General features: G+C 34.5%; 1 protein-coding gene across 1 annotated transcript in view; it reads right to left on the bottom strand.

Moving 5' to 3' along the window:
• Nucleotides 1-27,018, bottom strand: part of NUDCD1 (NudC domain containing 1) — a 58,241-nt gene that overhangs the window by 3,254 nt on the left and 27,969 nt on the right. Inside the window, 4 exon segments of the mRNA XM_039853720.1 lie at nt 15,083-15,208; nt 18,092-18,236; nt 22,850-23,054; nt 26,225-26,407. Coding sequence (XP_039709654.1) covers nt 15,083-15,208; nt 18,092-18,236; nt 22,850-23,054; nt 26,225-26,407 — 659 coding nt within the window.

The raw sequence follows: 27,018 nt of genomic DNA, 5'->3' as shown, positions 1-27,018 counted from the left end.
GGCATGTTATAAACATTAATCTCAGCAATCTACAAGGCTGTTATTATCTTCATTTAACATGAAAGAATATACTTGGAGAGCTTAAGTAATATGTTCTAGGCTACACAGAAAAATCACAGTGCTGAAATTTAAACTCAGATCTGTCTGTTTACAAATTATTTACTTTGGTGTACTGCTTAATTACAGTATTAACGTCAAGAATGTTTACATTAATTTTATTGTCATATTGACGGCTAAAGGAATCCATTTTAATATGAAATTGTCAAATTGAGACTTATAGGTGGATTCCATCTACTAGAATACTTCTTTTAATGGAAACAGGTTGCAATAATATTCTTTTTTATTAGAAATGTTATTACTGGAGTTAAAAATGCCTAAAATACCAACAAAATCATATCAAATGTAGAAAACAAAATACGCATAGTAATGATAAATACTGAATTGCTCCCATAAATTTTAGAGCACACTGGAGAATAAAGTGAGTTAAAGGTAGAGATGGAGACCTGCCCAAAATTCAATAGGGAAAGCTGTGAACTGGGCTCTCCAGAAAGCATTACTGGTACAGCTCTGCCAGCGCAGGCTACTGATGGTCACAGGAGAGCCCACTGAGAGAGCAGTCCAATTTCTGCTGCCCCAGGAATACCTGGGGATAGGGCTCTTAGATGGGAGCAGATGCTTTTCTCTACAGAAGGGGAATAGGCTGGCATACAATGTTCACAGGCTATTTCTTCTCTCCCTTTATTCCTGATAATCACTGGCTAAGTGAGCTTTATTTTCAAAATCACCACCAACTGGCCTTTTATAGGAAGTCTAATGCACCCAACACTACTTCAGCTCTCTACCCTGTACCACCCCTCTGCTATTCTCACTTGTTTACCAAGAGCCATAAAAGGGAAATAAGCTCATATGCATTATGTATAAAAAAAATGCTTCTACAGTAACACCTAAAAAAGTTATTTGGTTTCACTTTTCTCATGGTAGTACTGAAATCTCTTGGTAATCATTTATGCATTTTACTATGCTTTCTTACCATGTTGTACTAGCTAGGGTTTCCAGAACGATGCTGACGAGCCGTGATGAGGGCAAACACCCTTGTTACCAATCTTAGAGGGATGCACTCGGACTTTTACCATGAGGTATGATAGCAACTCTAGGTTTTTTAGAGGAGGCAGTTACCTTCAATTCCTAGTTTGCTAAGCATTTTTATCATAGATAGATGCTAAATTTTGTCAAATTATTTTTCTGTATCTACTAGGTTGGTCGAATATTTTTCTTCTTTAGTCTGTTGATATGCTTAATTACATTGATTAATATCTGAATGCTGACTCTCTCTTGAATTCCCAGGATACACTCTACTTGGTCATGATGTGTTATCCTTTTTACTTGTTGCTGGATTAGATTCACTAATATTTTACTGAGGATTTTTGTGTCTGTATTCATGAGGAATGTTGATCCCCGTTCCCCACACCCCCATTTTCTTGTCACGAGAGAGGTGCTCCTTTCTCTTTTATTTTCTAGAACAGTTTGTATAGAATTGGTACTGTTTCTTCATTTGATAGAACACACCAGTAAAGTAATCCAGGTCTGGAGATTTCTTTGTTGGAAGGTTTTTAATAATAAATTCAATCTCTTTAACATATATAGGGCTATTAAGGTTATGTACTTCTTCTTTGAGAGAACTATGGTAATATTTGTCTTTCGAGGAATTTGTTTCACTAATTGGTCAAATATACAAAAATAGTTGTTCATGATATTCCATTATTACACCTTAGTATCTTTTAGACCTGTACTGATATGCTCAATTCCTGATATTGGTAATTTGTGTCTTCTTTTTTCAAGATCAAGACTTACCAATCTTGATCTTTCAAAAGATCAGCCTCATCGGTTTTCATTTTTGGTTTTCAATTTCACTGATTTCTGTTCTTTATAGTTTCCTTATTCCTGCTTGTTTTAGATTTGTTTGCAGTTCTTTTCCTAGCTTAATGTGGAAGCTTAAACTATTGAGACTTTTTTTCCTTTTCTAATATAACATAATGCTATGAATTTTCCTCTAAGCATTGCTTTAGATGCATCCCACATGCCCTATGTTTCCTTTTCATTCAATCAAAATATTTCCTAACATCCTTCGGGAGTTCCACTAAGACTCATGGGTTGGTCGGAAATGTTTTCTTTAATTTCCAAATATTTGTGAATTTTCCATGTTTTTCTGTTAATTTCTAATTTAATTCTGTTATGTTCAGAAAACACTGTTTATGATTCTTAGTCCTTCAAATTTATTGAGGTTTATGGCCCAGAATTCCGTCTATTTAGGTGAATTCCCTTCTGGAATTCCAAATAGATATATGTTAGACCATGATATTGCTGCACAGCTCTTAAGTGCTCTTCTTGTTTTGAATGTCCCCCACCCACCACCACCACTTTGCTTTTTGCTTTTGGTTCTGCTAATTTTTACTAACCTTTCTTCAAGGTAACTGATTTTTTTCCACAGATGTACTGAGTATACTGGTTATTTTGTTGAAGGCGCTCTCTTTTGTTGCTGTGCTTCTTTAGTTTTAATTTCTAGCATTTTCATTTGCATCTTTTACAGTTTCTCTCTGCTAAAATTCTGCATTTATTCATGTATGTTATCTACATTCCCCACTAAAGCCTTTAACATATGAACCACAGTTATTTTAAATTCTTTGATAGTTACAAAATAAGTCATCTCTGAATCTGATTACATTATTTGCATCATTTTCTTGACAGCAGGATATTTTTACTTTTTCTGTGTCTTGTAATTTTTAATCGAATACTGAATGTGTAAAACAGTAGAGAGTGAATTAAATAGTATTTATGCCTGGGAATGAACACACTTCTTTAGCTAAGCCACTACTAAGGGTGGTTATGACAGAGGGAGGTTGAGACAAGGCTGATCTGAGCTTGAGTTCTGTTTCTGCTTTTGCTGATTACCTTCAGTGCAGCAGTAGCTTCAAATTCTTCTAGTTTGCTTGTGCTCTGGTGGGGACTAACTTACTGGAAGATTTTCTTCAATTGTACTGTTTTCCACCCCAGCTTTAGGCCTTTATTATGCATATCTACGTCTCAAAGAGTGCCTCTACTCTCTCCTTCCCTAGTGGTAGACTGGTGTTGCCCATTTTTTGGTGCTTCTCAGCCTGATGGTGGTGGGCTGGAGGGATATAGGAAGAATATTCTCTACTGTCTTGCTTGCTTCAGCCTCGGTTTTGGGTCTGTGTCCTGGGGTTTCAGTGTTTGTGACTTTTCAATGCTGCTGCCCTTCCTCCAGGGGTAGGAGACTTCTAATAGTCTGGGCCTAGGATAATTTCCTAGCCCTTCTTCCAGGCACAAATATGGTGTTTTAAAAATTATTTTTATTTCCCTCCAGATGAAACAGGTCTTCTTCCCAGTTCTTGGGATGCTATGATTTGGTGCTCTTCATTCAGCAGTTTAAGGCTTTTGTTACTCAAGAAAAATAATCCAGACAGAACCTCACGCTTTTTCCATAGTAGAAGTTACTTCCTTTCTCCAACCTCACACCACCCAAGTAGTTTTTCTCTCGTCTCCTCTCGTACTCCCAGTCTCTCCTGTTAGGTTCTGGTTATGGTTCACAGAAAAAACCTAGGCTTTCTGAAGAATTTTTTTTAAGTAATGATCCTACAGACTATTCAGCCCTTTACTGTTACACTGGGAGTGAAACTCTTTCTCGGTTTCTACATCCAAAGCAGAATCTGGAATTCCTTTGCTCACTAGTTATAAACTTCCCTAAAAAGCCTAGGACTTCAACTTATAATCAGCAGATTGGCTATAGTTCAATATCCACGAGAGGTTCCATATACACAAGGAGGCAAATTGTATACTGTAGGAAACTACTCCCTGTGCTTCTGCTAAAAGAATCAGAGATGATCCTCTTTTATCTGAGATCGCAGTGTATTCTTGAACAAATGCTTCCCATACTGGATCGTGGCTGGCCAAAGCAATAAAATCTTCTTCTTTGAGAAGTCTAAATCCCAAAATAAACACAGACAGCCAACAAAGAAGAGAGGCTAAAGACATATCCAGAGAGACTGTAATAAGCAGAAACCATAACATGAGGTAGAAAGTAATTAATTGATCAACACATAGAGGTATGAGCAGCAGAAGCAAATAAAGAACACACTGATGTGATCACAATGGCCTAGCACTGAAGGACAGCAAAGGGACACTTGATTTTCAAGCAGATTACCTGGTTGTTGGAACTATGGTCTATCTCCTAAGCAATGTTCTACTTCTCCTTTAGGCCTGACTTGCCAGTGCATTTGTTTACAGAATGATCCTCTCTAGTTCCCCATAAGATCTGAAGAGATTGTTTCCACTGTTCCTTATGGTCTCCATGTATGTTCACACTAAACATCTATCACTTGCGATGACCAAACGTTTCTTCTCTGTTCCTTTCAACCTCTAGAAGTCCAGATAACAAATTTTGTCCAAAAGAAAAGCAATTAAGATTACGAACTAAAGTAATTAGTTTTGCTAAGTGAATTAAGTGAATGACAATGAAGCGTGATAATTAAAAAGTACAATTAAAATTAATTATTACCTTTTTTGCACTTTTTTTTTGCACATACAAAAATTGCACTTTTGTATGTTCCTACAGAAACAAAAACTAACAATATAAGCAAAAGAAAGAAAATGTTTGAAGAACAAAGACATCATATCATAATTTGAAGCAGACAAAACAGGGAAGTGAGAAATTATCCATATCTGGCACAAGTAATTACCTGTAAGAATCAAGAACAAGATGTTCGAAAGGTCCCTAAATAGTCCAGAACAGATGCCACAAACCCCACTGAGTTTACAACTTAATAGCCAACAACAAGATGGGACAGCAAATAAGAAAAGAGGGAAAAGGATGACTGCTTTGGGCAGACATTGTCAAAAGTAAGAATAGCATCCAATAGCTTATGAGCCGTGGAAAGAACAGACCAGACACAACCAGAAAAGAAATGTTTTAAGTGAAACAGGCTAAGGCTACTTAGTGTAGCAGCAAAGAGCCCAACTTACTTCAAATGTCTCTAACGGTATTACTGTGGAAATATACAGCACGGTAATTAATGTTCACACTAATGACGTTCAACCATGAATAAAATATTACTTTCTCTTCAGAATGCTCTAAATAAGATGTTGGGCAAATAATAAATTTTAGTAAGATTCCATTACAAAAAAGGGGGCACTAAATATAGTTTTAGCACATAAAAGAATTAATTTACACTAGACAATTTATTTTAGAAACTCATTCTTTGTTAATGTCAAATAAATATCCTACTGCCTTAAAAAAAACACCCTCTTAAATCCATAAACCCTTTGGCCAATAAAATATAACTTCACCTTTCTTCTATTCTCAGGTTTATTATAGAAAAGGTTATATTTACCTTTGAAGTACCAGTGAAGACTACAATTGAGTAAAATATTCTCTAGAGAAAAATTTGAAACATGAATTTCAAGTAGTCAATTGATTGTCTTTTTCTTCTCTTTGTAGAACACTTAACAATTAAAGACTTCTGAAGATTAAATGTCAAAGTGAAGACTTTTAAACAACTTTTAATCACTGCTATTACCAAATTAAATTGAAAAGTAATAAATAAGAAAAAGGTTTTATCTACCCAGAAACAAAGTTTTTTTCTAGGAAGCCAGGCTGAAAAGTTAATGACATGAAACTTTAATTCCAAATTCATAATCTGTACACAGCATAAACTGCTAAAATTTAGTCTATTATTACTATGCATAAAATATTAAGTTGATCTGTATCTACTACTGTATCAGTAAAAACACTCTCTGTGTTTCTCCTTTACTTTCACAATACCACCACACTCGAAACATTTCTGACTCCAGATGTGTGGTTTTCCAAAGACTATTGGGTGCTAGTCTTACTCGGACAGCAATTCTCTGACACCAGCTGGATATTTTACAATTGAATTCAGTTCTGACACAGTCTACTTGGAGACAGTATCAGTTTCCACAGGTTTGGGGCTCAGTTCCACAAGACTTCCCCTCCCCATCTTGGGTTTGATAATTTGCTAAAATGGCTCACAGGACTCACGGAAACACTTATCTTTACAGTTTATTAGACAAGGATTTGATAAAGATGAACATCCAGATGGAAGAGAAGCATAGTGCAAGCTCGAGGAAGGAACACCAGCTTCCCTTCCCTCGCCAAGCACGCCACCTCCCTAGTACGTCCAATGTGTTCAGTAGCCCAGAAACTCTATGAAGCCTGTACTTCGGAATTTTTATGGAGGTTTCATCGCACAGGCACGATCAATCATTAACTCAGGCTCCAGTCTGCTCTCCTTTCTTTCCTGGAGGACAGCAGATGGGGCTGAAAATTTGAAGCTCCTAATCAAGTCTGGTCTTTCTCATGACCAGCCCCCATCTTGCAGTTATCCAGGGATCCACCAGGAGTCTCTTCATTAGAATAAAAGACACTCCCATCATCTAGGATCAAATTCTAAAAGATTTAAGACCTCTGTGTAAGGAACCAGATCAAAGACCAAGTATTACAACAAAAGATGTTCCTAGTGCTCAAATCAGGAAATTACCAGGGTTTTAGGAACTGGAGACAGAGACCAATATATACATATTTTTTATTATTTTACAACTACCTTATTTAATCTTCACTTCCTAAGAATGAGAAATATGATCCCATTTTATAGAAGAGGAAACTCAGACTCAAGAGGTTAAGATATTTAAGTTAAGAAGCTAATAAGTGGTAGCTGGGATTTAAGTGCAATGTGCTTCCAAACTCATGGTTTTTTTTTAATCAAAGATTTATTTTATTTTTTTTTTTGTTAAATGTATTGGGGTGACACATTGGGTAACAAAATTATATAGGTTTCAAGTGTACAATTCAATCATATGTCATACGCACACTATACTGTGTAGTCCCACCCGAAGTTAAATTTCTTCGTCACTATATATATTTACACACACACACACACACACACACACACCGCACACACAGAGATCTATATCTCACCTTTATCTACCTCCCCGTCTCCCCGCTTTTCCTCTGGTAAACACTAAACTGTTGTCTTGTGTCTATGAGTTTTCTGTTTGTCTTCTTTGTTGCTTTCAGTTTTATATCTCACATGGGTGAAATCATAGGGTTGTCAACTTTGACTCATTTCACTTAGCATAATCTCAAGATCTAGCCACGTTGTCGCAAACCCATGTTCTTAATCACCACCACTGCATGGTCTCCCAAAGCCTATTTTCTAGTCAGTTAAATTGTGTTGATAATCTGTGTGTGTGTGTCAGGTCTAAAACTGATGTTTACGAACAATGGCAAAGAGGTCTTATAAAATCTCAAGTTGCATTTTTGTTTAAACGCCCATTCATAAAGTAAACTATATAATTAAAGATATTTAAACACTGACGAATGATTGAGCATAGGAAGATGCCAGGTCTTGGCTAACTGATGTAAAATGCAATTGGGGGACATGCACTTACATTTCTACTTTACTAAAAGCTGTAACAAAGAAAATGACTATTAGTACCTAGAAATACAAGAAAGAACTGCCAATTTTTTTTCATTTTTGAAAATTATCAAATTGGATCTTTAGCTATATGTATCATAATATTTTTGCTGACTATTCTAATGGAAGACATAAATACATAGATATAATGGAGGATTTATCAGACAATAGAAACATATAAATATATTGGAAAACGCAAAGTGCCATGAGAAAAGAAAAAGCGAAAAAGCAGGTGAGGAGATAATGTCTGATAGAGGTTAGTAAGGGACGGAAGGTAACATGTGAACAGAGGTCTGAATAAAGTAACGGAACAAATGAGAAAAGGCTGAACATTTTGGGTAAAGAGAATAATAAATGCAAAGGCATAAAGAAGCATGTTTAGTACAAGGAAAAGCATGAAGGCCAAAATGGCTAAAGAAAAGTGAGTTAGCTAGAAAATGAAAGACAGTCAGTACCGGCTTTTAAACTATGGGCCTCAGCACTGGTAGCAAAATCAATTTAGTAGATCAAGAAGAGAATTTTCTATTTTATTTCATTAAAAGTAGTATGGAATGGAGTTACTAGAGTATGTCCTGTTCAAAAAGGATAGTACTGCTTTGTGAAATTTTTGCTTCAAATGTGTGTGTATTGAGTCTCAATTTAAAATACATTTTAAATTGAGTCACAGAAAAGTTTGAAGGGGGCTTGAGGATCATGGTAAGGATCCCAAACATTGTTGTAAATATGACAGAAAGCTACTCTTGAAAGAAAAGGAATAGAGAAATGACAAAACCTACTAAACAAACCCTTTAAAAGGATTACTTTGACCTTCACAGAAAATACTTGTTAATTCAAAGGGGGAAATAACTTTAGAGCAGCAAAACCTGGTAGACAACACATAATTAAATTTAACACCACAATAGTAGGGAAAAAAAATATAGAAAAACCCACCAAGTTTCTCCTAATGTGATACACTGGAAAGGAAATATCATTTATGTAGTATTCCAGGCAAAAATGTAACAACTGAATCTGATCCTGAGGAGATACTGGAGACAGTCTTTTTATAAAAGGTACAAAATAAAGTCAATGTCATAAAGGCTGGATGTTCCAAATTAAAGGAGACTAACAAGACATCACAACTAAATGCAGTATGTGACATGGGATGGGACCCCAAATCAGGAAAAAAAAAATTGCTATCAAGTATATTATGTTGAGCAAATGGTAAAATTTGAATATGGACTCCATATTAGATAAAAGTATTGTATCGAAGTTAAATTTCTTGAATTGCATTGTGGTTATATAAAGAAATGGGGGCGGGGGGAGGGTGGTAAAGGGACATGGCACATGCAACTCATTCCTAAATGTTTCAGCAAAAAGGAGAGATGGAAAAACAAGAAAAAAATAAATATGGCAAAATGTTAGCATTTGCTAAAACTAAGTGAAGGATATTGTTATGGGCTGAGCTATATCCCACCCCCCCGCCAAATTCATATGCTGAAGTCCTCACCCCCAGCATCTCAAAGCGTGACCATCTCTGGAGACAGAACCTTCAAAAGGGTAATTAAGTCAAAATGAGGTCAATAGGGTAGGTCCAAATCCAACATGACTGGTGTCCTTATAAGGGGAGATTAGGACACAGACACAAGCAGAGGGAAGACTTTGTGAAGACAAAGGGAGAGGAGAGCCACCTACAGTCAAGGAGAGAGGCTTGAGAAGAAACTAACCATGCTAACCCTTTGAGCTCTAAGTTCTAGCCTTCAGAACTTGAAAAAACAAATGTTATTTAAGCCTCCCAGTTTGTAGCACTTTGTTATGGTGGCCCTAGCAGGGAAATTATTAGACAGCTCAATTTCTAATATGGTCAAATTTGTTAGGTATAATCAAAATAAACAAAAATGTTGCATACCCCAGAGAACCTAAGAATGTAAAAGGGTCCTGAGACTAAAAAGCTTGAGAACCAGTGGTTTAGATACTTTCCAAAAGTATTTCATTCCTCTATAACTTCTGATCCTACCCTTAATATCTTTTTGAAAGAATTAGTATATCAAGTATATGCCTTTACTACTACCTTTCAAAATGACATTAATCTAAAAAAATTATTTCCTATTTGTAACTCTCCTGCATAAGCTGCAAATATTCTTTTCAGCTGTTTCAATGTCATGTTTTAAGTAGTATATAAGTGCCATGTGATCTGAGAAACTTACTGTAATTTAATTTTTAAAAATATCCTATCACCTTTTGATTGTGTAAGTCTATACTTAATTTGATCATTATAGAGTAGAAATAAAATACAAGCTATGTACATAAATTTAAAATTTTCTAGTAGCCACATTAAAAAAGAGAATAAATTTTAATAATATATTTTCTTAACCAAAATATTATCATCTTAACATAAAAATCATATAAAACTACTAATAATATAATTTATTATTTTCATACTAAGTCTCCAAATTCTGATTGTGTATTTTACATTTACAGGACATCTCAATTCAAAAAAGCCACATTTCAAGTGCTCTTGGCTACTTGTGGACAGTGGTTAATGTTTTATAAAATATATCTAGCATAGCCCTAGACAGACGTAAAAATAATTCATCTTCAATTGTATTTGAATTCTGATTTGAGCTTTACACCCCAGTGACAACATCTCGTCACTTTTCTTCTCCAGTTCTGATATTTAATATTTTAATTTTATTGTGCTGCTGCATATTGCATGTATTCATTTACCATTTTACATTCCAAATGCCGAATTCTAACCTCGATTTACCTTTCTTTCATTTTATATTTTGAAACTTTATATTTTGAAAAATCCGTCATTTGCAATATAGAGTTCTGACCTTTTCGTTATAGTATTTTTTCCTAAAACTATAAAAACATATATTGACCTTTCCATGTACAGGTAATTTTAAGTTATCCAAAGTCATGACAAATGAAACCAAGAAGAGAGAACTTTAAGCAAACATTGCAGAAAGAAGTATAAACTTCTTTCAAACTGTACCACTTGATTCCTGAAGTGGATGTGGCACTGAATATCCAAGATATTACCGCCTCCTTCATTCTCTTTTCTAGTGACAAGCCAACTGGTCCCCTCTTGAGTACACCAAGAAACTACATCTGACCAGTAGACTTTGACTTTCATACAATACACTGATAAAACAAATCTGCCTTTAAAAAAGAAGATGGACTTATTACTTATTCGTTGGAGCTGTTCAATTTATAGCCATTCCACTTTTGGGTAAAAGCAATGTTCATGCAGTTTTATGTCACTGAATCTTTGCCTATATTTATAAAAGATGACTAATAATAGCAAAATTAAAGCGCTTATAATTTGTAAAAAACAACTTTGGTCTCCAATTTAATCCAAGTGAAACAAAGATAAGAATCTTTAGGAGGTTCCAGTTCAAGACGGCAACATAGGAAGGGCTTGAACTCACCTTCTCACATGGATACATGGTTCTACAGCTACATATGGATCAATTTCCTCAGGAATAAACAAAATAAAACAACTAGATGAGCCACTCCTACACATCAGGCAAACTAGAAAAAACTCATCCGCCCTGGCGTGGTAAACAACATCGGGAAAGAACTCAAAACTATGCTTCTCCCTAAGGAGCAATAAATTTGAACCCCATACATCAGATACCACAACTTTTAAGACCTGAACCTGAGACAAGCTTCCAAAACATAGAGCTTTGAAAGCCCATGGGGCTGGCATCCACAAGACCCACAAAACTATAATGAATTGAAAAAGAGTTCTTAAAGGGCTCGCACACATGGGCTCACATGCCCTAAAGCCCCACACGGAGGCAGCTGATTGCAAAGCGCCCAGATTTTCTGTGAAAGAGGTTTATATGCTTACCTTAAAGCATCAGCGTGAGATGCAGGCATCTAATTTAATACACATTTAGGGACCTACTGAAATACTCTCCATGGGTGGAGACTGGTAGGCACCAACTAAAAATACTCTCCATGGGTGGAGACTGGTAGGCACCAACTATGCAGTCTCTCTCTGCTTCACACCAGGTCGCCACTATCTCCTGGAAAAGAACTTATTCCCTTGTCTGGTACCCCAATTTTGTGGCTGCCACCCAAGACACAACCTCTAGATCACCTGGCCCTGCTGGGCAGAGGGGCTTCAGTTCAGGGGTCCCATAGGACTGTAACCAACACAGAAAGAGTTCTTAACTGGCTACCATCCTGGGGCTGTGAGAAAACATTTACTTAAGCCACCAGTCTGCAGTACTTCGTTACAGTAGCCAGGGTACAGCAGAAAGGCAACAGACTGAGGTACCTCATCTTTCTGTGAAAAAGGCCTATTTGCTTATTCTGGAGCTTCAGCCTAGAGGCGGGCATCTGGTTTAGCACATATCTAGGGACTTATAAAGCTACTCTCCAGGGACAAAGACCAGCAGGCACTATCTTTGGGCTCCCTTGCTGTGGCCCAGGTTGACGGTATCTCCTGGAAAGGCACTTGTACATTTGTATGGCACAGAGATTTTTACAGCAGTCACATAGAGGACACCTCTAGATTGCCTGGTTCTGGTGGCCAGCAGGACTTACACTTGTGGTCCCACAGGAAAATACCTTTTGCATACTTTAAAAGCCACTGCCTGAGGGTCTGGCTTCCAATTAGCCTGAATCTAGGTGATGAATGAGATCTTCCCCTTTGAGACAATGACAAGTCTTGACATACCCTCAACTACTGGGAGCCACTAAAAATAAAATAGGCTGCTTGGACAATCACAAAAGTTTGAGAGATAACCGAGAGCTAGGGCAATATGGTTCATCTCATGTACGGGGCCACTCCTTTAAGGCTGGGAGAAGTGGCTGTATTATCTAACGTGTAGAAACAACATAAAGAATCAAGGAAAATGAAGAAATAATATGTTCTAAAGAACAACATAAAACCTCTGAAAGAGACTTTAATGAAATGGATGTAAGTGATTTACATGATAAAGACTTCAAAATAAGTCAGAAAGATGCTTTTTGAGCAGAGAAGAATGGCTAAACAAAGTGGGAACTTCAACACAGAGACAGAAATATAAGAAAGTACTACATAGAAGTCACAGAACTGAAGAATACAATAATGGAAATGGAAAATAGGTTCAGCATCAGACTAGATAAAGAAGTAAAAAGGATCAGTGAACTCGAAGACAAGGCAATGCAACTCGCCCAATCAGAGCAGTAAAAAAAAAAAAAGAATGAAAAAAGTGAAGACAGCTTAAAGGACGTTGGGGACAATATCAAGCAGAACAACGTTCGCATTACAGGGCTCCAGGAAGGAAAGGAGAGAAAAGGGCAGAAAACTTCCCTGACCTTGTAAAAGTGGTAATTCTCCAGTTTCAGGGAGGTGATATCTCCAGGCGCCAGCCCCCATGGAGAAGCGCAACATTCCAAGGTGCAGATGATAAAACTGTCTACTAGGCCCTGTTTGATCTGAGAGTCCCCTGGATACATTTATCTTTGTACAAAACGTTACCGGCTAACTTCTGCTTCTTGTAATCTGTTTATTCAAGGATGTAGTAGGAGGCTTTATAAGCTGCCTCCTCTGGAAACTCCGGGCTGATCTCCTCTAACCCTGTGTGGTAGAGAATCAGTTGCAGGCGGCAGGCTGTCTTATAAAGGCTCATAATTAATCTCAATTGGTTCCCTGGGTCTCAGAATCGTTCGCGCCATAACAACCTGGGGAAGGAAAGACATCCAGCTCCAGGAAGCCCAGAAACTTCCAAAAAAAGATGAACCCAAAGAGACACACAGCAAGACACATTATATTTAAAGTATCAAAAATTAAAGACAAGGGAAGAACCTTAAAACCAGCAAGATAAAAACAACTTGTTATCTTTAAGAGAAGGCTATGAGCAGATATTTCAGCAGAAACTTTGCAGACCAGAGGGAGTGGCACGATATATATATTTAAAGTGCTGAAAGTAAAAAATTCAAACCAAGAATACTCATCAGACAAACATTCAGAATGGAAAGAGAAAGTTTTCCAGACAAGCAAAAGCTAAAGGAGTTTATCACCACTAGACCAGCCGTACAAGAAATGTTAAAGGAACTTTTTTAAGTTACAACAAAAGAGGACTAATTCATAATAGGAAAACATATGAAAGTACATATCTCACTGGTATAGGTGGTGGGTTAATCACTTATAAAGCTAGTATAAAAATTAAAAGATTAAAAGTAGTAAATACAATTACGACTATAATAATCTGTTAAGGTATACACAAGATAAAAAGATGTCAATTATGACATTAAAAACATAAAATATGAACAGTGGGGAAGAAAGAAGTACATATACAGAAATTAATTATTAGAGTAAGTATTTAATTTTGGTACAGCTTTAATGGCACTTTTACCTAGTCATTGGTCTTTGCCATTGAACCTCATTTGCCTTCATAGACATAAAATCTAAAAATGCTAAGTTTTATAAGTCCTCGGAACAATGCAATATCCAGCCATTAGCTAAAGAAAGTTGTCAAGTATCCAAAAAAGACTAAGAAAGGTTAGTAAGTGAGAGAAAGTCAGCTCTATTAAATCAGTTTCCCATGACACTTTTGACTTTGGTTTCATGAATTTGGCTAGAATTCACTGTCCCCTCAACCTCTACAAGATGAATACACTAAGCCAAACTTAGCAGAAATTTTCGAGAATTTTCTTGGCCTATATCAAACACAAAATAACAAAAGACCAAATTGTTCTCTCTCTTCTATTGCTTTTGTTTGGATGGGGATCCTAAAGCCTTCTAATTTCAGTACTAAGACTAATTTTTACGTGCAAACATCTAAATTAACCATTGATTTACTGAGGAGATCCTTCTCACATAAACAACCCTCAACACTAAAACAAAGTCAACAGTAAAAACAGTCAACAGTGAAAAAAAAAAAGGGTTAAAAAGAGACCTATATATATATCTTGCACACCAATTAGTAAATATAAAACGAAAAGTCGAAGAGGCAGATGAAAAATGCAATAAAATAGGCAATAATTATAAACATTACTAATGAGAATATAAAATGGAAATCAATTTGTCACAGCCTTAGTCTATGACTCATTAATTTGACTTTTATAACATTTTATTAAATATTCCTGAATATAGAAAATGTTTCATGTAAAAAGAGATTTTTAAAAAATATCTCATGATTAATCAATTCAAAAAAATTAAATATGTGTACTGTAATATGTAGACAACCACTACACACAGACATACACATAAACACCCACAATAACATTATTGCACAATCCAACCATTAACTAGATTGAAATAACATGAGAATGCAAAAAAAGCTGTCATAATGTTGAATAAAAAGACAAGTCTTGCCTATATATCACAAGTATAATTGTATGTAAACACCTGCACAGAAAAAAGCCAACTGAAAGATATCAAATATGCAATAGTACCAAAACAAAACATTTTTTTAAGTTTGAGGTAATACTACAAAAAGTTGCTACTTTATGGAGTGATAAAATTTACATCGCAGCCAGTAACTGCTAATCAAACCATCTTTGTAAAATATATATTTGGTTAATCAATTATCATCTCACCTGAGTAACTTTTATTTATTCACAAATTTTTAGAAATATCATTATCAAGAACTCACCACATGAGTAGTTTTTAATGTGTTGCCATCAAATCTGCATAAACTGGAATTCTCTTCAAAGAAAATATCACATTCTTCTAACTCTTGAGCATTACAAGGAGGTTTTTCTTTATCTGGATTTGGATTCTTAGACCAAAAAATAAAATAAATATATAAACAAACAACAATAAGAGAAAAAAAGGATTTCTTCATACTTAAAAATGTTACTACTACGGCAATAATTAAAAACTAAATTTCAGACCCAACAGACACAGAAATGATGGAATGTTTGAATCAAAAAAAGATGTATTAAAACAGCTATTATAAACAAGTATATACTCAAAGATGGAAAAAAAAACATGTTGAGAGAGATAATGAAAGATATAAAATAGAACCAAATTTACCTTCAAGATATAAGAATGCAAAATATTAGTATCTAAAATGGAAAACAAAATAGATAGCATTGACAGTTGATTAGACATTGGAGAAGAAAAGACCAGTGAGCCTGAAACATAATAGAGTCTATCGAAAATGAAAAACAGAGAAGACAAAAAATACAAACACAGAACTGCAGTGATCTATGGAACAATATTAAATGATCTAATTTATGAGTAATTGGAAGGGGGCAGGAAGAATGGAAAATTTTTTGAAGAAATAATGGCCAAAATATTTCAGATTTGATGAAAACTATAATCCTATAGATTCAAGAAGATCAAAACTGGGACATGGAGCCACCTGATTATGGTTGTCTGCTCCAGTCTAGATATCAATGGTAACAATTCTGGTTGTTGTGGCTGGCTAAGGTGGCAATACAGGCAATTAGCTGAGGCCATTTTGTCAGTGACTCAGAAAGATATATATGTCCAACAGAATACAGAAGGCAGCCTCCACACTCCTCCCTCCCTTCCCCTTTCAATTATCCATGTGTCAGAGATAGGAGGACAAAAATGAAAACTTCAGGACTATCAAGGCAGCCAGTACCTAACAGGAGAAGATTACAGAGAAAAGAGAATAGCAGAGAAGGGAACCCCAAGATCCTCTGCTTTCCTAAAGCCATTTACTGATTTCCGAGCTGAATTAAAAAACACAAGTAAAAAGCAGTAGAAAAAGGATTAAAAGCTGAGTTTTGATATTATCAAAATGCCTGGGAGACAAAAATGAGAGATCACGGCCCACACAGAAGGAGGGGCCCTGGTAAACAACCCAGACTTTCTGCCGACATTCATGGAAGTTCTGCCCTAGGAGTAAGAATGAACGAGGCATAAATATCAACCATGTAAAAAACTAAAATCCAGCATCAAATTAAATCAATCCCTAATGAGATTAAAAAGACAAACTGAAAATTTGGGAGATGCAGCTCAAGTAATGTTTAGAAGGAAGTGTATAGCATTAAAGCCTTCCATTAGAATAGGTCAAAAATCAATTGTCTAAGCTTTTACTTCAAAAAAAGAACAAAAGAGATCCAAAGTAAGCAAAAGAGAGAAAATAATAAATGTAATAACAGAAATAAGTAAAATTGGAAACTAAAAAAAAGTCAATGGAAACAGCTGCCCCAAATAATCCTCTATCAAAGAAATTAAATTCATGGCTAAAAACCTTCCAAAAAAAGAAAACTCCAGTTTAGATAATTCCACTGCAAATTCTAGCAAATATTTAAAGAAGAAATGCCAATTCTATACAACTTCTTCCAGAAATAGAATAAGAGGGAAACACTTCCCTACTCATTTTATGAAGTCAGCATTATCCAGATGCCAAACTGGATAAAAACGGTAAAAAGGCAAAACAACACACACACACACACACACACACACGTACGTACGTACGTACAGTTGTGGTGCATAACAATATTTTAGTCAATGATGAACTACATGTATAATGGTGGTCTCATAAGGTTACAGTGAAGCTGAAAAGTTCCTAACATCTAGTGATGTTGTAAGGTTATAATAAAATGCATTAAGTATTTGTGGTGACGCTGGTGTAAACAAACCAATTTTGTGTATAACACATACAATTTTGTAATGTACATAATACTTGATAATGATAATAAATGACTATATTATAGGTTTATGTATTTACTATACTATAATTTTTTTCTTTTACATATATTTTATTTTCTTTGAATTTTGATTTCCAACTTATTAAAGATTATGAAAATCAGAAGTTTGAATAAAAGATTCTTTAAATATCTAAAATAACACCCTGTGGTAATGTTCTAACTTGTCAACAACAAAAGCTGTGTTTAAATTGAATCCTGCTTATTAACTTAAATAATGAAGTTTTAAATATTCACTTTCTTTGCGGTAAATGGAGATGCATAAATTGACTTTTTTTTTCTTTATTCTTTCTTTAAATTTATTATGGTGACATTGATTAACGAAATCCAATAAGTTTCAAGTATACAATTCAACAGTATAGTACTATACTATACTTTGTTATTTTTGAGTGTACTCTTTTATTAAAAAAAGTCTGCTGTAAAACAGTGCTGTGATACACCAGCAGCACCCTCATGTATCTCGTGTTCACCATCTCTCTGGATTGCATCATCTTCTCTTGCACTGGATTTAATCTCGCACTGTTTTGTAGTTATGTGCTATACAGTCTTGTAACCTAGGACCAATAGATTGTACCATGTAGCCTAGGTGCATAGTAGGCTGTAGCATCTAGATTTGTGTACGTACACCCTATGATGTTTGCACGACAAAATCACCTAAGGCATTTCTCAGAGCTTATCTCCATTGTCAAGCAGCACATGACTCTGCGTGTGTGTGTGTGTGTGTGTGTGTGTGTGTGTAGATACATACATACATGCATGCACATCTACCCTATACAACATGACCACATGCAGATATATGTATGAATTCACATAGTGTAAGGAGTATTAGCATTTTAAGCCATATTCGAACACCAGTCAACAGTACTAATGTCTTTTACATAAAGAAAAGCAAAATAATGTTTGAAAAACATGGCATAATCCTCACATAACATAGTTCCAGATCCTTATGAAGTCAAACTTGTTTTGCAATTGCTTACCAGTTCTTCAGAAGTCAAATGCATCAAACGTTCAGCTATTGCAGCACATTGGGCTGAATCTCTTATAAGTTCCCCTTGTTTATCACCGACTAACAGCTCCGGCCATGTCAGTCCTTCGTTCTTCTTAATTAAGGAAATCTCCAAGCTAGAAGTTTAAATGAGAGAATGTTATATTAAGCAGCTATGTAAATTATACAACCAATACCAAAAAGAAGAGTCTTCCATAGAAATTACCCTTCCAGTATCCAGAAAATGTTTTACCAAAAATTCTGTTCGAGTTTTACATATGATGGAAAAATCTATAATCCAAGGGTAAATAATTTAGATTTAATGAACAAATAAGAAAGTACCCTGGAAATGGTATGTCAAATGGCTTTATGACAGGAGTGACTGGAAAGAATAAGAACACCCAGAAAGTACTGTTGTGGTCTATGTGTGCGGTGTACTACCGAACTTAAGTAACAGAAAAGCAAGCAGCATGTACCTGAGCTATTTCACAGGGGTATGGTAGTGGTGATGAGGGTGGTGGCTATGCCATACAGCCTAGGTGTGTAGTAGATGGGGGTGGATACATAAAACTAATTGGGCGGGACCTATAACTAAAGTTACCTCAGTGTGTATGGAGCCAATTAACTTTATTTTCACAAACTAGTACCAATAATATATAATTATTAATCTAAAGATCAGGCAGGTTAAGCCAATACAAATATAATTTTTTAAACGCAGATTTTAAAGAACTGAAAAGAAATGTAGGAATTAGAAAAGAATTATCTTTGGTAACACAGGGAAAAAAAGTTGTTAATGTGGTCTCTATTAACTTAAAATCTAATTTTGTACATTTAAGCCATTAAACATAATTCCAAATGCACTAAAAAGGGCCTATCAAGGAATCCTGAGATTAAGGTCTAATGAGGCAGTAAAGGTAGAGAGTGCTCAGTCAGGGCAGACTGTGGACACAGGAGGCCAGGAAGTTGCCCATGTGCCTCTTGAAAAGAAAGGGAAACGCACGTAAGCTGCTTTGAGAATAGCCACTGCTGTAACACAGAGAAAAGTGGGGTGGCGGTAGCTGTTCCACAGCAGAGCATCCCTTTCCATGTGCCATCTTTGGTACACATGTGCCATACTAACCTATGTCCTGGAACACAAATGCAAGCAAACAATTACAAGCACACAATAACTATTATCATAATTATCAAACAGAACATGCAAATTTATCAGCTATTCTTTTTCAAGGCTGTTATTATCACCGCCTCATGAATTAATTATAGCACTTTAAAATTTTCTGAAATTACTTATTTTAAGAGACTATACAAAATATCTCTTATGTAATACGAGCACCTATCATTAGCATTAAAAATTACCACCACAATCAATAATGCCCAGATTTAGTTATATTTTCAAAGGAGAAAGCTAATCTTGATAATGATGATGATGATGAAGATAATGATAGTAATAAAAATAACGAAAGCAGCTTGTACTTATTTAATGCTTACCATATGCCAGGTGCTGTCATAATCACTTTACACGTTTTAACTCACTTATTAGTCACCACAACCAAATAAAGTATTATTATCATCTCCGTTATACAAGTAAGAAAAAAAAGCACTGAGAGGTTAGAACTTGTCAAGGTCACAAGCCAGTAAAGTAGGCTGGCTCCAAGTCCGTGTTTTTCACTACTGCACTATTCTGCTTCTCTGCAAAAATATCTGTAAATAACTATTTAAGAACTTTTACCCAGTGACCAGAATGTATAAACACTATTCTTAGTCAATTGCTACCTAAATAAGTTAGAGTTCGTTTAATCTGAGTTATAAATAGTTTCTGATCCATCATTAAATTAGCACACCTAGTTAATACACTTTTAGCACAACTGCATTTCTATATTTTAAAACTAGTATCAAATCCTACCATCCATGCAAAAAGTAACATAAAACCCCACACAAAATAAACTGTAGACTAGTTATTCTTTCACAACATTGTAATTATCTTTTGTAACGCAAAATAGTAATCAAGGATGTCAAATTTAATGGAAAAAAACAATACTGGTCTATATTCACGTATTAAATGGCTAAAAATATCTGCTTGAGGTCCAGCTATTTTCATAAACCTTTGCTGGGTTACTGCTTAATGACATACTTAACAAGATGTTCTAGCTGGTTTGCTAATTTGTAATGCTACCCTCAACTCTATCACACACACATAAAATATGTTTAAATAGAATATGTGGAGATGGAAAATATATTTAAAAGAATATATTTAAAAAGATGACTGAGTTTTTAAAATAATATACTAAAAAGTGTAACCAAGTCACCAAATTTCTCCATTAAGAAAATGAATTCAAGATATCTGCTTTTGAAGCTTAAAATATTTTTGAACTAGATATATATTTCTTACATTCTCAGGGTTTAGACTCATCTGGGTCTAGATATACTAGAGACTCACATGGGTAATATACTACTAATCAAGAACTATATTTAGAGTAAAAATATCTACCTTATAGCAACTTCTGACCAAATTTAACCACTTTTAAAAATTAAATGCCTAATACTATTCATTAATCCATCACTGAATTCAACAATTACTAAGACTTGATAGATAATGAAAGAGTATAATTTTAGTAATCTAAATGATTGGGGTGTGAAGTATCTGGGACAACGGATTTACAAAGAGGCATGGTAGTGGGGGCAGAAGATTACAGTTTTATAAATCCCTTGATCTTTGTTTACCTTTTTTAACATACTGCTTTTGTTGAGGTATATAGATGAAATTCACAGGTTTTAAGTGTAGAATTCATTGAGTTTGACAAATGCATATACCCGTGTAACCCAGTGAAGATACTGAACCATCCAGAAAGCTGCTTTATGCCCTGTTCAGTTGACCCTTCTACCCCTAGAGGTACCCATTACTCTGGTTGGTACCACCATAGATTAGTCTTGCCAGTTCTAGAACTCCACATGTATAGAATCAATCAATACGCACTTTTATGTCTCGGGCTTCTTTCATTCCACATAATGTTACTGAGATTTATTCATATTCAGATTGTTGTGTTTATCAGTAGTTCGATTTTTTTTTTTATGGCAGAATGAATATATCACCGCATGTATTTATCCATTCAACCTTTTCATGAATATTGACCTGTTTCCAGTTTCTGGCTTTTACGAATAAAGTAGCTATGAATATATTTTTATAGTCTGGGGGAACAATTGTCTTATTTTTTATAAAACAATTGTGTTTTCTTATAAAAAGATATTTAGAAATGTGTTTTCATTTCTCTTGGGTAAATATCAAGAGGTAGAATTTCTGAGTAACAAAGAATAACCAATTTCTGGGTATATGTTTAACTTAATAAGAAACTGCTAAACAGTTTGCCAAAGCGACTGTATCATTTCCATTCCCACCAGCAATGTATAAGTTGCTGGTGGTCCACATCCCTGTCGACATCTGATGCTGTCAATCTTTTTAGTTGTAGCCATGCATCGGTGTCTCATCTGGCTTTAATATCTCTAATGACTAATGACGATTATTTTTTCATGTGCTTACTAGCCATTCATATATCTTCTATTATGACATGTCTATTTAAATCATTTGACCATTTTAAAAGCTGGGTGGTCTTTTATTATAAATTTGTAGTAGGGTTTCATTATATATTAAGAATGCAAGTCCTCTATTTAATATGAGTACTGGGACTATTTTTTTCCCAGCTGATGGCTTGCCTCTGTTTTCTTAATGGTGTCTTTAGAAAAGAAAAAAATTTTCAGTTTTGATGTACTGAAAAGCTCTGTTTTGATGACACAGAATTTACCATGTATTTCTTTTTTGTGAATATGTCCTGGACACATAGTTCACAAAAGAAATGTAAATGGCTAATTTACATAAGAAAAATATTTATTATCCACAATTTTCAAAGAAATATGAACCATTCTACTTGTAGGTATTCTCCATATATATTCCTGCACATGTGAATATATAAATACACACGTACACATACAAACAGGGAAGTAAGTTATTCACTATAGCAAAAGACTGGGAACAACTAAATATCCAACAATAGAGGACCAATTTTTTAAATGATTATGCAGTTGATAAGAGTAAAACACATGAAGCCATAAGAGGATAAAAAAGATAATTATTTTTTATGGAAAGCTCTCCAACATTTATTGTTCAAAGTCAACAATAAAAGCAAGCTGTATAACTGTGTGTAGTATGTGCCGAAACCTTTTTTGTGGAGAAAAAAAGAGAAAAGAATATATACGCTGCTTGAATACTCATAAAAGTGAACAGTGGTGGTGGGGAGTTAGGGGATAGGTGACCAGAGGATCGGGGTTGGAGGAAGGCTTCTCACTGTACAGCCTTTGACATACCTTAAATTTTAAAAACTAGGAATGTACTATGTAGTCAACGAATTCAAGGTAATAGAAAAAAATTATTTCTATTAAAAAATGTAAAAAGAACGAATTAAAATAACCATTTCACGTATTAATTATTATTATTGTTACTGTTATTATTATTGTATCCAGAGTCGGTAATGAAAAGCACTACCATATAATGCAAGCAATAACTATACCAGTATCTTTAATCTTAACTACGATTATGTTCTTTGACATAATTCCATTTTTACGTCATCTACCTTAAGAAAAATAATCATTAAAGACAGAGCAGTTATAGTATTCACCTTTAAGGTAACCCTGTAGAAAGAATAAAAGAAAATAATAATAGAAAATGAAATTTTAAATATAAATAAAACTATAAAAAACATACCTATTATTCTCCTTAATTATCCATGTACTGCTTTCATGATCAACAGATGAATAAAGGTTTCCTTCCAAGAAACTCTGACCCTTTAGCACAATGTTGATGTGATCAGGCAAAAACTGTACTTGAATGTCCTCCTTAGTACTGTCTTCTGGAAGCCGTACTGTTACTGTCAACTCATCTTCGGTCTGTTGCCAGTAATACAGAGGTTCTATTAGGAAATGAAAAATGCATTACGTAATTCAGAAATTAAGAATAGAACATAAAAAAATTAAAGACTAGAATATACAAAAGTACGCCTATCCAAAAGAATCTTAGCGTATTTTCCGGTGATCATCTCACAAAAAAGGAATTATAAAACAAACACACACAGATCTTTTTGGAGAATTTTCACTCAAAGAGTTATAGCAATTGACATTTTCCTCTTCCACGCTTACCTGATACTCCAGCAATCCTTTATCCCCATTCCTTCTCTCCCTGCCTCCAAGTACCTGTCTTTCTCTCTTTCTCCATCTTCCCTTACACACACACACACACACACACACACACACACACACACACACACACACCACACACCACACACACCACATGCAGTGGATTCCTAATTCAAAAAAATATCAAATATGTCATAAGCCACTGTTTGAAATTTTCACCACTGCCTTGATTTACCTATGTTAGGGCAATGTAATGCTGTGATACAGGAGACCACTGTTACTATTATTTGGTGGGACATACATTCACCCCAAAATAAAAGATATATTTTCCTTATAAAGGTATTAGTTATTCTATCCCACAACTTTGTTGCATGAAAGCAGTTTCATAGGAAATTCAAAAGCTATCAGCTTATTTTGTCTAAGTTCCCAGTAAAAGAATCTCCCTTTATCTTCTCCATCTCCTCGGCCTGTCTCCTAAAAAGCTAGCTGCTAAAGAAACACCGTTTGACCCGTCATGCTATCACTGTGGAACTAAGAAAACAGGGCTTACATGAAAAATGAATAAAAAGTTGCCTAATGGCATCCAGAAGCATTACTCTGTCTACCCACTCATCAGGAAGAAATATAACATAGTGGTTAGGAACCTGTGCTCCAGAGCTGACTAGTCCTGTATCTGAATCTTGGCTCAATCATTTATTAATTTTGGTATGTAATTTTATCTCCAAGCCTTATTTTCCTAATCTGTAAAATAACAGAATATTATGTACTTCTAGGACTGTTGACATTTAAATGAGCTAACATATATAAAACCTTTAATATTAATCCTGTTATCTAAATGTATTATAAACTCATTAAATGTGAGTTAATATTAGGGGTTTTTTGTGCTGTTTTATGTAAAAACTTTGGAGGTACCAGCTATGCTCAAAGATATAGCATAAGTATGGTGTATCTTCTAAAAGGGTCACTTTTACTTGATGTTAAGAAATTTAATAAAACTATATCATAGAAATAAAATACAAAATATGCATGAATTTTCTGAAAAAAATTGTTCCTTTGAGGTAATTTCTAACCTGTGTCACATTCCTTTAAGTAGCCTCTCAGATCCTCTCCGCCTTTAGAAATACTTTTAATGAAAAACTCTGAACTGTAGCTTAAAAGATTGATAACTATAAGCTCCTTAAGGGAAGTAATTTGTTTTATTCATATTTCTCTCTACTGCAAAAGTTAAGGCAGTTTATACATAATAATGAATATCTTCTGCCAGATATGGACAGGAGGAGTTTGCTAAATCACATGAACTTTTAGTATAAATTAAAAACATGGAAATAAGACTAAAGGGAAAGTCATAATTTTTTAATCCTGTCTCCATTAAATATATAAAAACATCTAAATAATTTTCTCGGTTGTTAGTTGCTTTTTATGATTTTAGAGATATTGTTTTAGGGCTTTCAAAGAAAATACTATTATTTATATCATTGTAACAATACTAAATGGGCAATAAACAATATCAGTCTCCGTTAGGTTCACAGAAAATGAAACTAGTATACTTGGAAGACTGTTTAAAAGAAAATATGCTATAATTAACAAGCTATCCATAACTTTTTAAAATTATTTTCCTTTATTATTGTGAAAATCATATGACAAAGTAAATATGGAATAAATTTCCCAACAGAAAATAGGTACAAGAAATTTAGTAAGGACTGTTTATTAGAGGGGAAACAGAAAAATGAAGGGAATTTGAGGTTAAAGGGGAAGAACATACATAATAATAAATTCAGGAGGAATTCAAAATACAATGTGAAGTATCAACAAGAAAAATACCTGGACTGGTAGGTCGTGATTTAAACACAGGTGTCCCACCTAGGCTGCAATCCGTCTTAGAACCACATGATCCTAGCTACTACGTTATGTGGTTCCAAGGATTAAGGCATTCTTTCATTCCTTCACAACTGCTCACCTACGGAGTTAAGTTCTAAAGGGCATGTGGTTTAGAGATGTGAATAGCTGTTCTGGCTAAGCTTTAGGAGAGTTTAACACTGTAAATAAGACAGAATAGTAGAATTTATTCGAAGAGAGATCTTAGATGTAATCTAACAAAAAGATCACATGAGGAAACCAAGTTGTTAAGAGACTAAATAAAAGGCCACACTAAGCAAAACTCTTGTCTTAGATGGTATTTATAAACGCGGGGAAAATATTTTTCAAGTATGTGTTAATTTAGTATTTACAAATACTTTCAAAAATTCATTTTTAGAGATAAAGATATAAAAATAAACTAATTTTATTTTAAATGTTATGAAACAAAACATAGTCAGAGTAATTATATATAATTGTTAAATATTGTGAAAATCTCAAGAAAATATACTCTTCTCTGCCCATAAACATCAGGAATATGAACAGTAATGATTACAGAGGAATGGCCTCTTATCTTTAAAATAATATATATTCTTTGTATACAAATATAAATTTCTCCTGAAAGACCTTATTACTCTTTTCATTCTAAAACATTAGCGCCATTCATTCATTCATTCATTCATTCCACACAAAAAACAGGCTGAGATTTTGCCCTCAAGCAACTTTCCATCTGGTAGGAAAAGTGAAAACATGTACATTAGTGTACACCTATAATGAACAGAGGTGAGCTTATTTAAAAGATTATTATCTTCAATACAATATGTTGGCTTCTCAAATGCCAACAACAAACAAACATTATTTATACTTTTGATATTTATTAAACAGCCTATGAGCTAAGGTAATATATATGTTATATATAATACTTATATTATATATAAACATTTTTGGTTAATTACAAAATTACTCAATTAAACTAGTTTATACTATTTAGGTGGTATCTTTTACAAAAGATATTCCCAGTTATTCTGGGAAATATAAAGAAAAAAAATTAAGCACCTATCTTGAATTCTATGAAGATTAAAAGTCAAATTACCTTTGATTTTCTCTGACATGTTTTCATCCTTACTTTCTTCAGTATCTTGACCATCTGGAACAAATGTGAAGGACTTATAGGAGACAATCATGAGACCACTCCCATCAGGCTCAATAGCAGCATAATGTGGCACTGACTTTCCACGGAGAACATCACGCTTAACAATTTCATATTTCTTATTATCTGAAAGAAAATAAAGTATGTTTAGAAAACTTACAAATAACTTATTTTAAAAATACTCTGAAAATATTGGTATATTAATTTCAATTAAAATTAAATATCCTAAATTATGAAAAGGCACATTATTAGATGTCTTTTTATAAAGATAAAAAAAAAACTGACCACCTAATATAATACTTTGGAAATATATCCCTATTTTAAAATACTGGATCTGATAAAAATTGTTTTAGATTGTGCTATCCAATGTGGTAGCCCTTGGTCACAAGTGGTTATTTAATTAAAATTAAGTAAAATTGGAAATTCATTTCCTCAGTCACACTTGCCGCATTTCAAATGCTCAACAGTCACAAACAGATAGCTGCTAGCACACCGAATGGTACAAATATAAAACATGTCCATCTCGCAGAAATTTCTACAGGACAGCAGTGCTATAGAGCATGAAAGCATTTGACTTAGCTGAAATATCAGCCTCTGAAGACTCTACCTTTTCGTTGACTATAGTCCATCTACTTTCCCAGCAAGTATATGATGGGCATCTTCTGAAAAGAGCCACAAATTGAAGACAAGGGAAAAAGTGTGTGTGGACTATTTTTCTACCTGTTCTAGCTGCTGAT

The sequence above is a fragment of the Pteropus medius genome, unplaced genomic scaffold, assembly GCF_902729225.1.
Source record: "Pteropus medius unplaced genomic scaffold, Ma_sr-lr_union100, whole genome shotgun sequence".
NCBI classification, from domain to species: Eukaryota; Metazoa; Chordata; class Mammalia; order Chiroptera; family Pteropodidae; genus Pteropus; species Pteropus medius.
The sequence above is the reverse complement of the archived record's forward strand: the minus strand, read 5'-3'. Positions and strand labels throughout refer to the sequence as shown.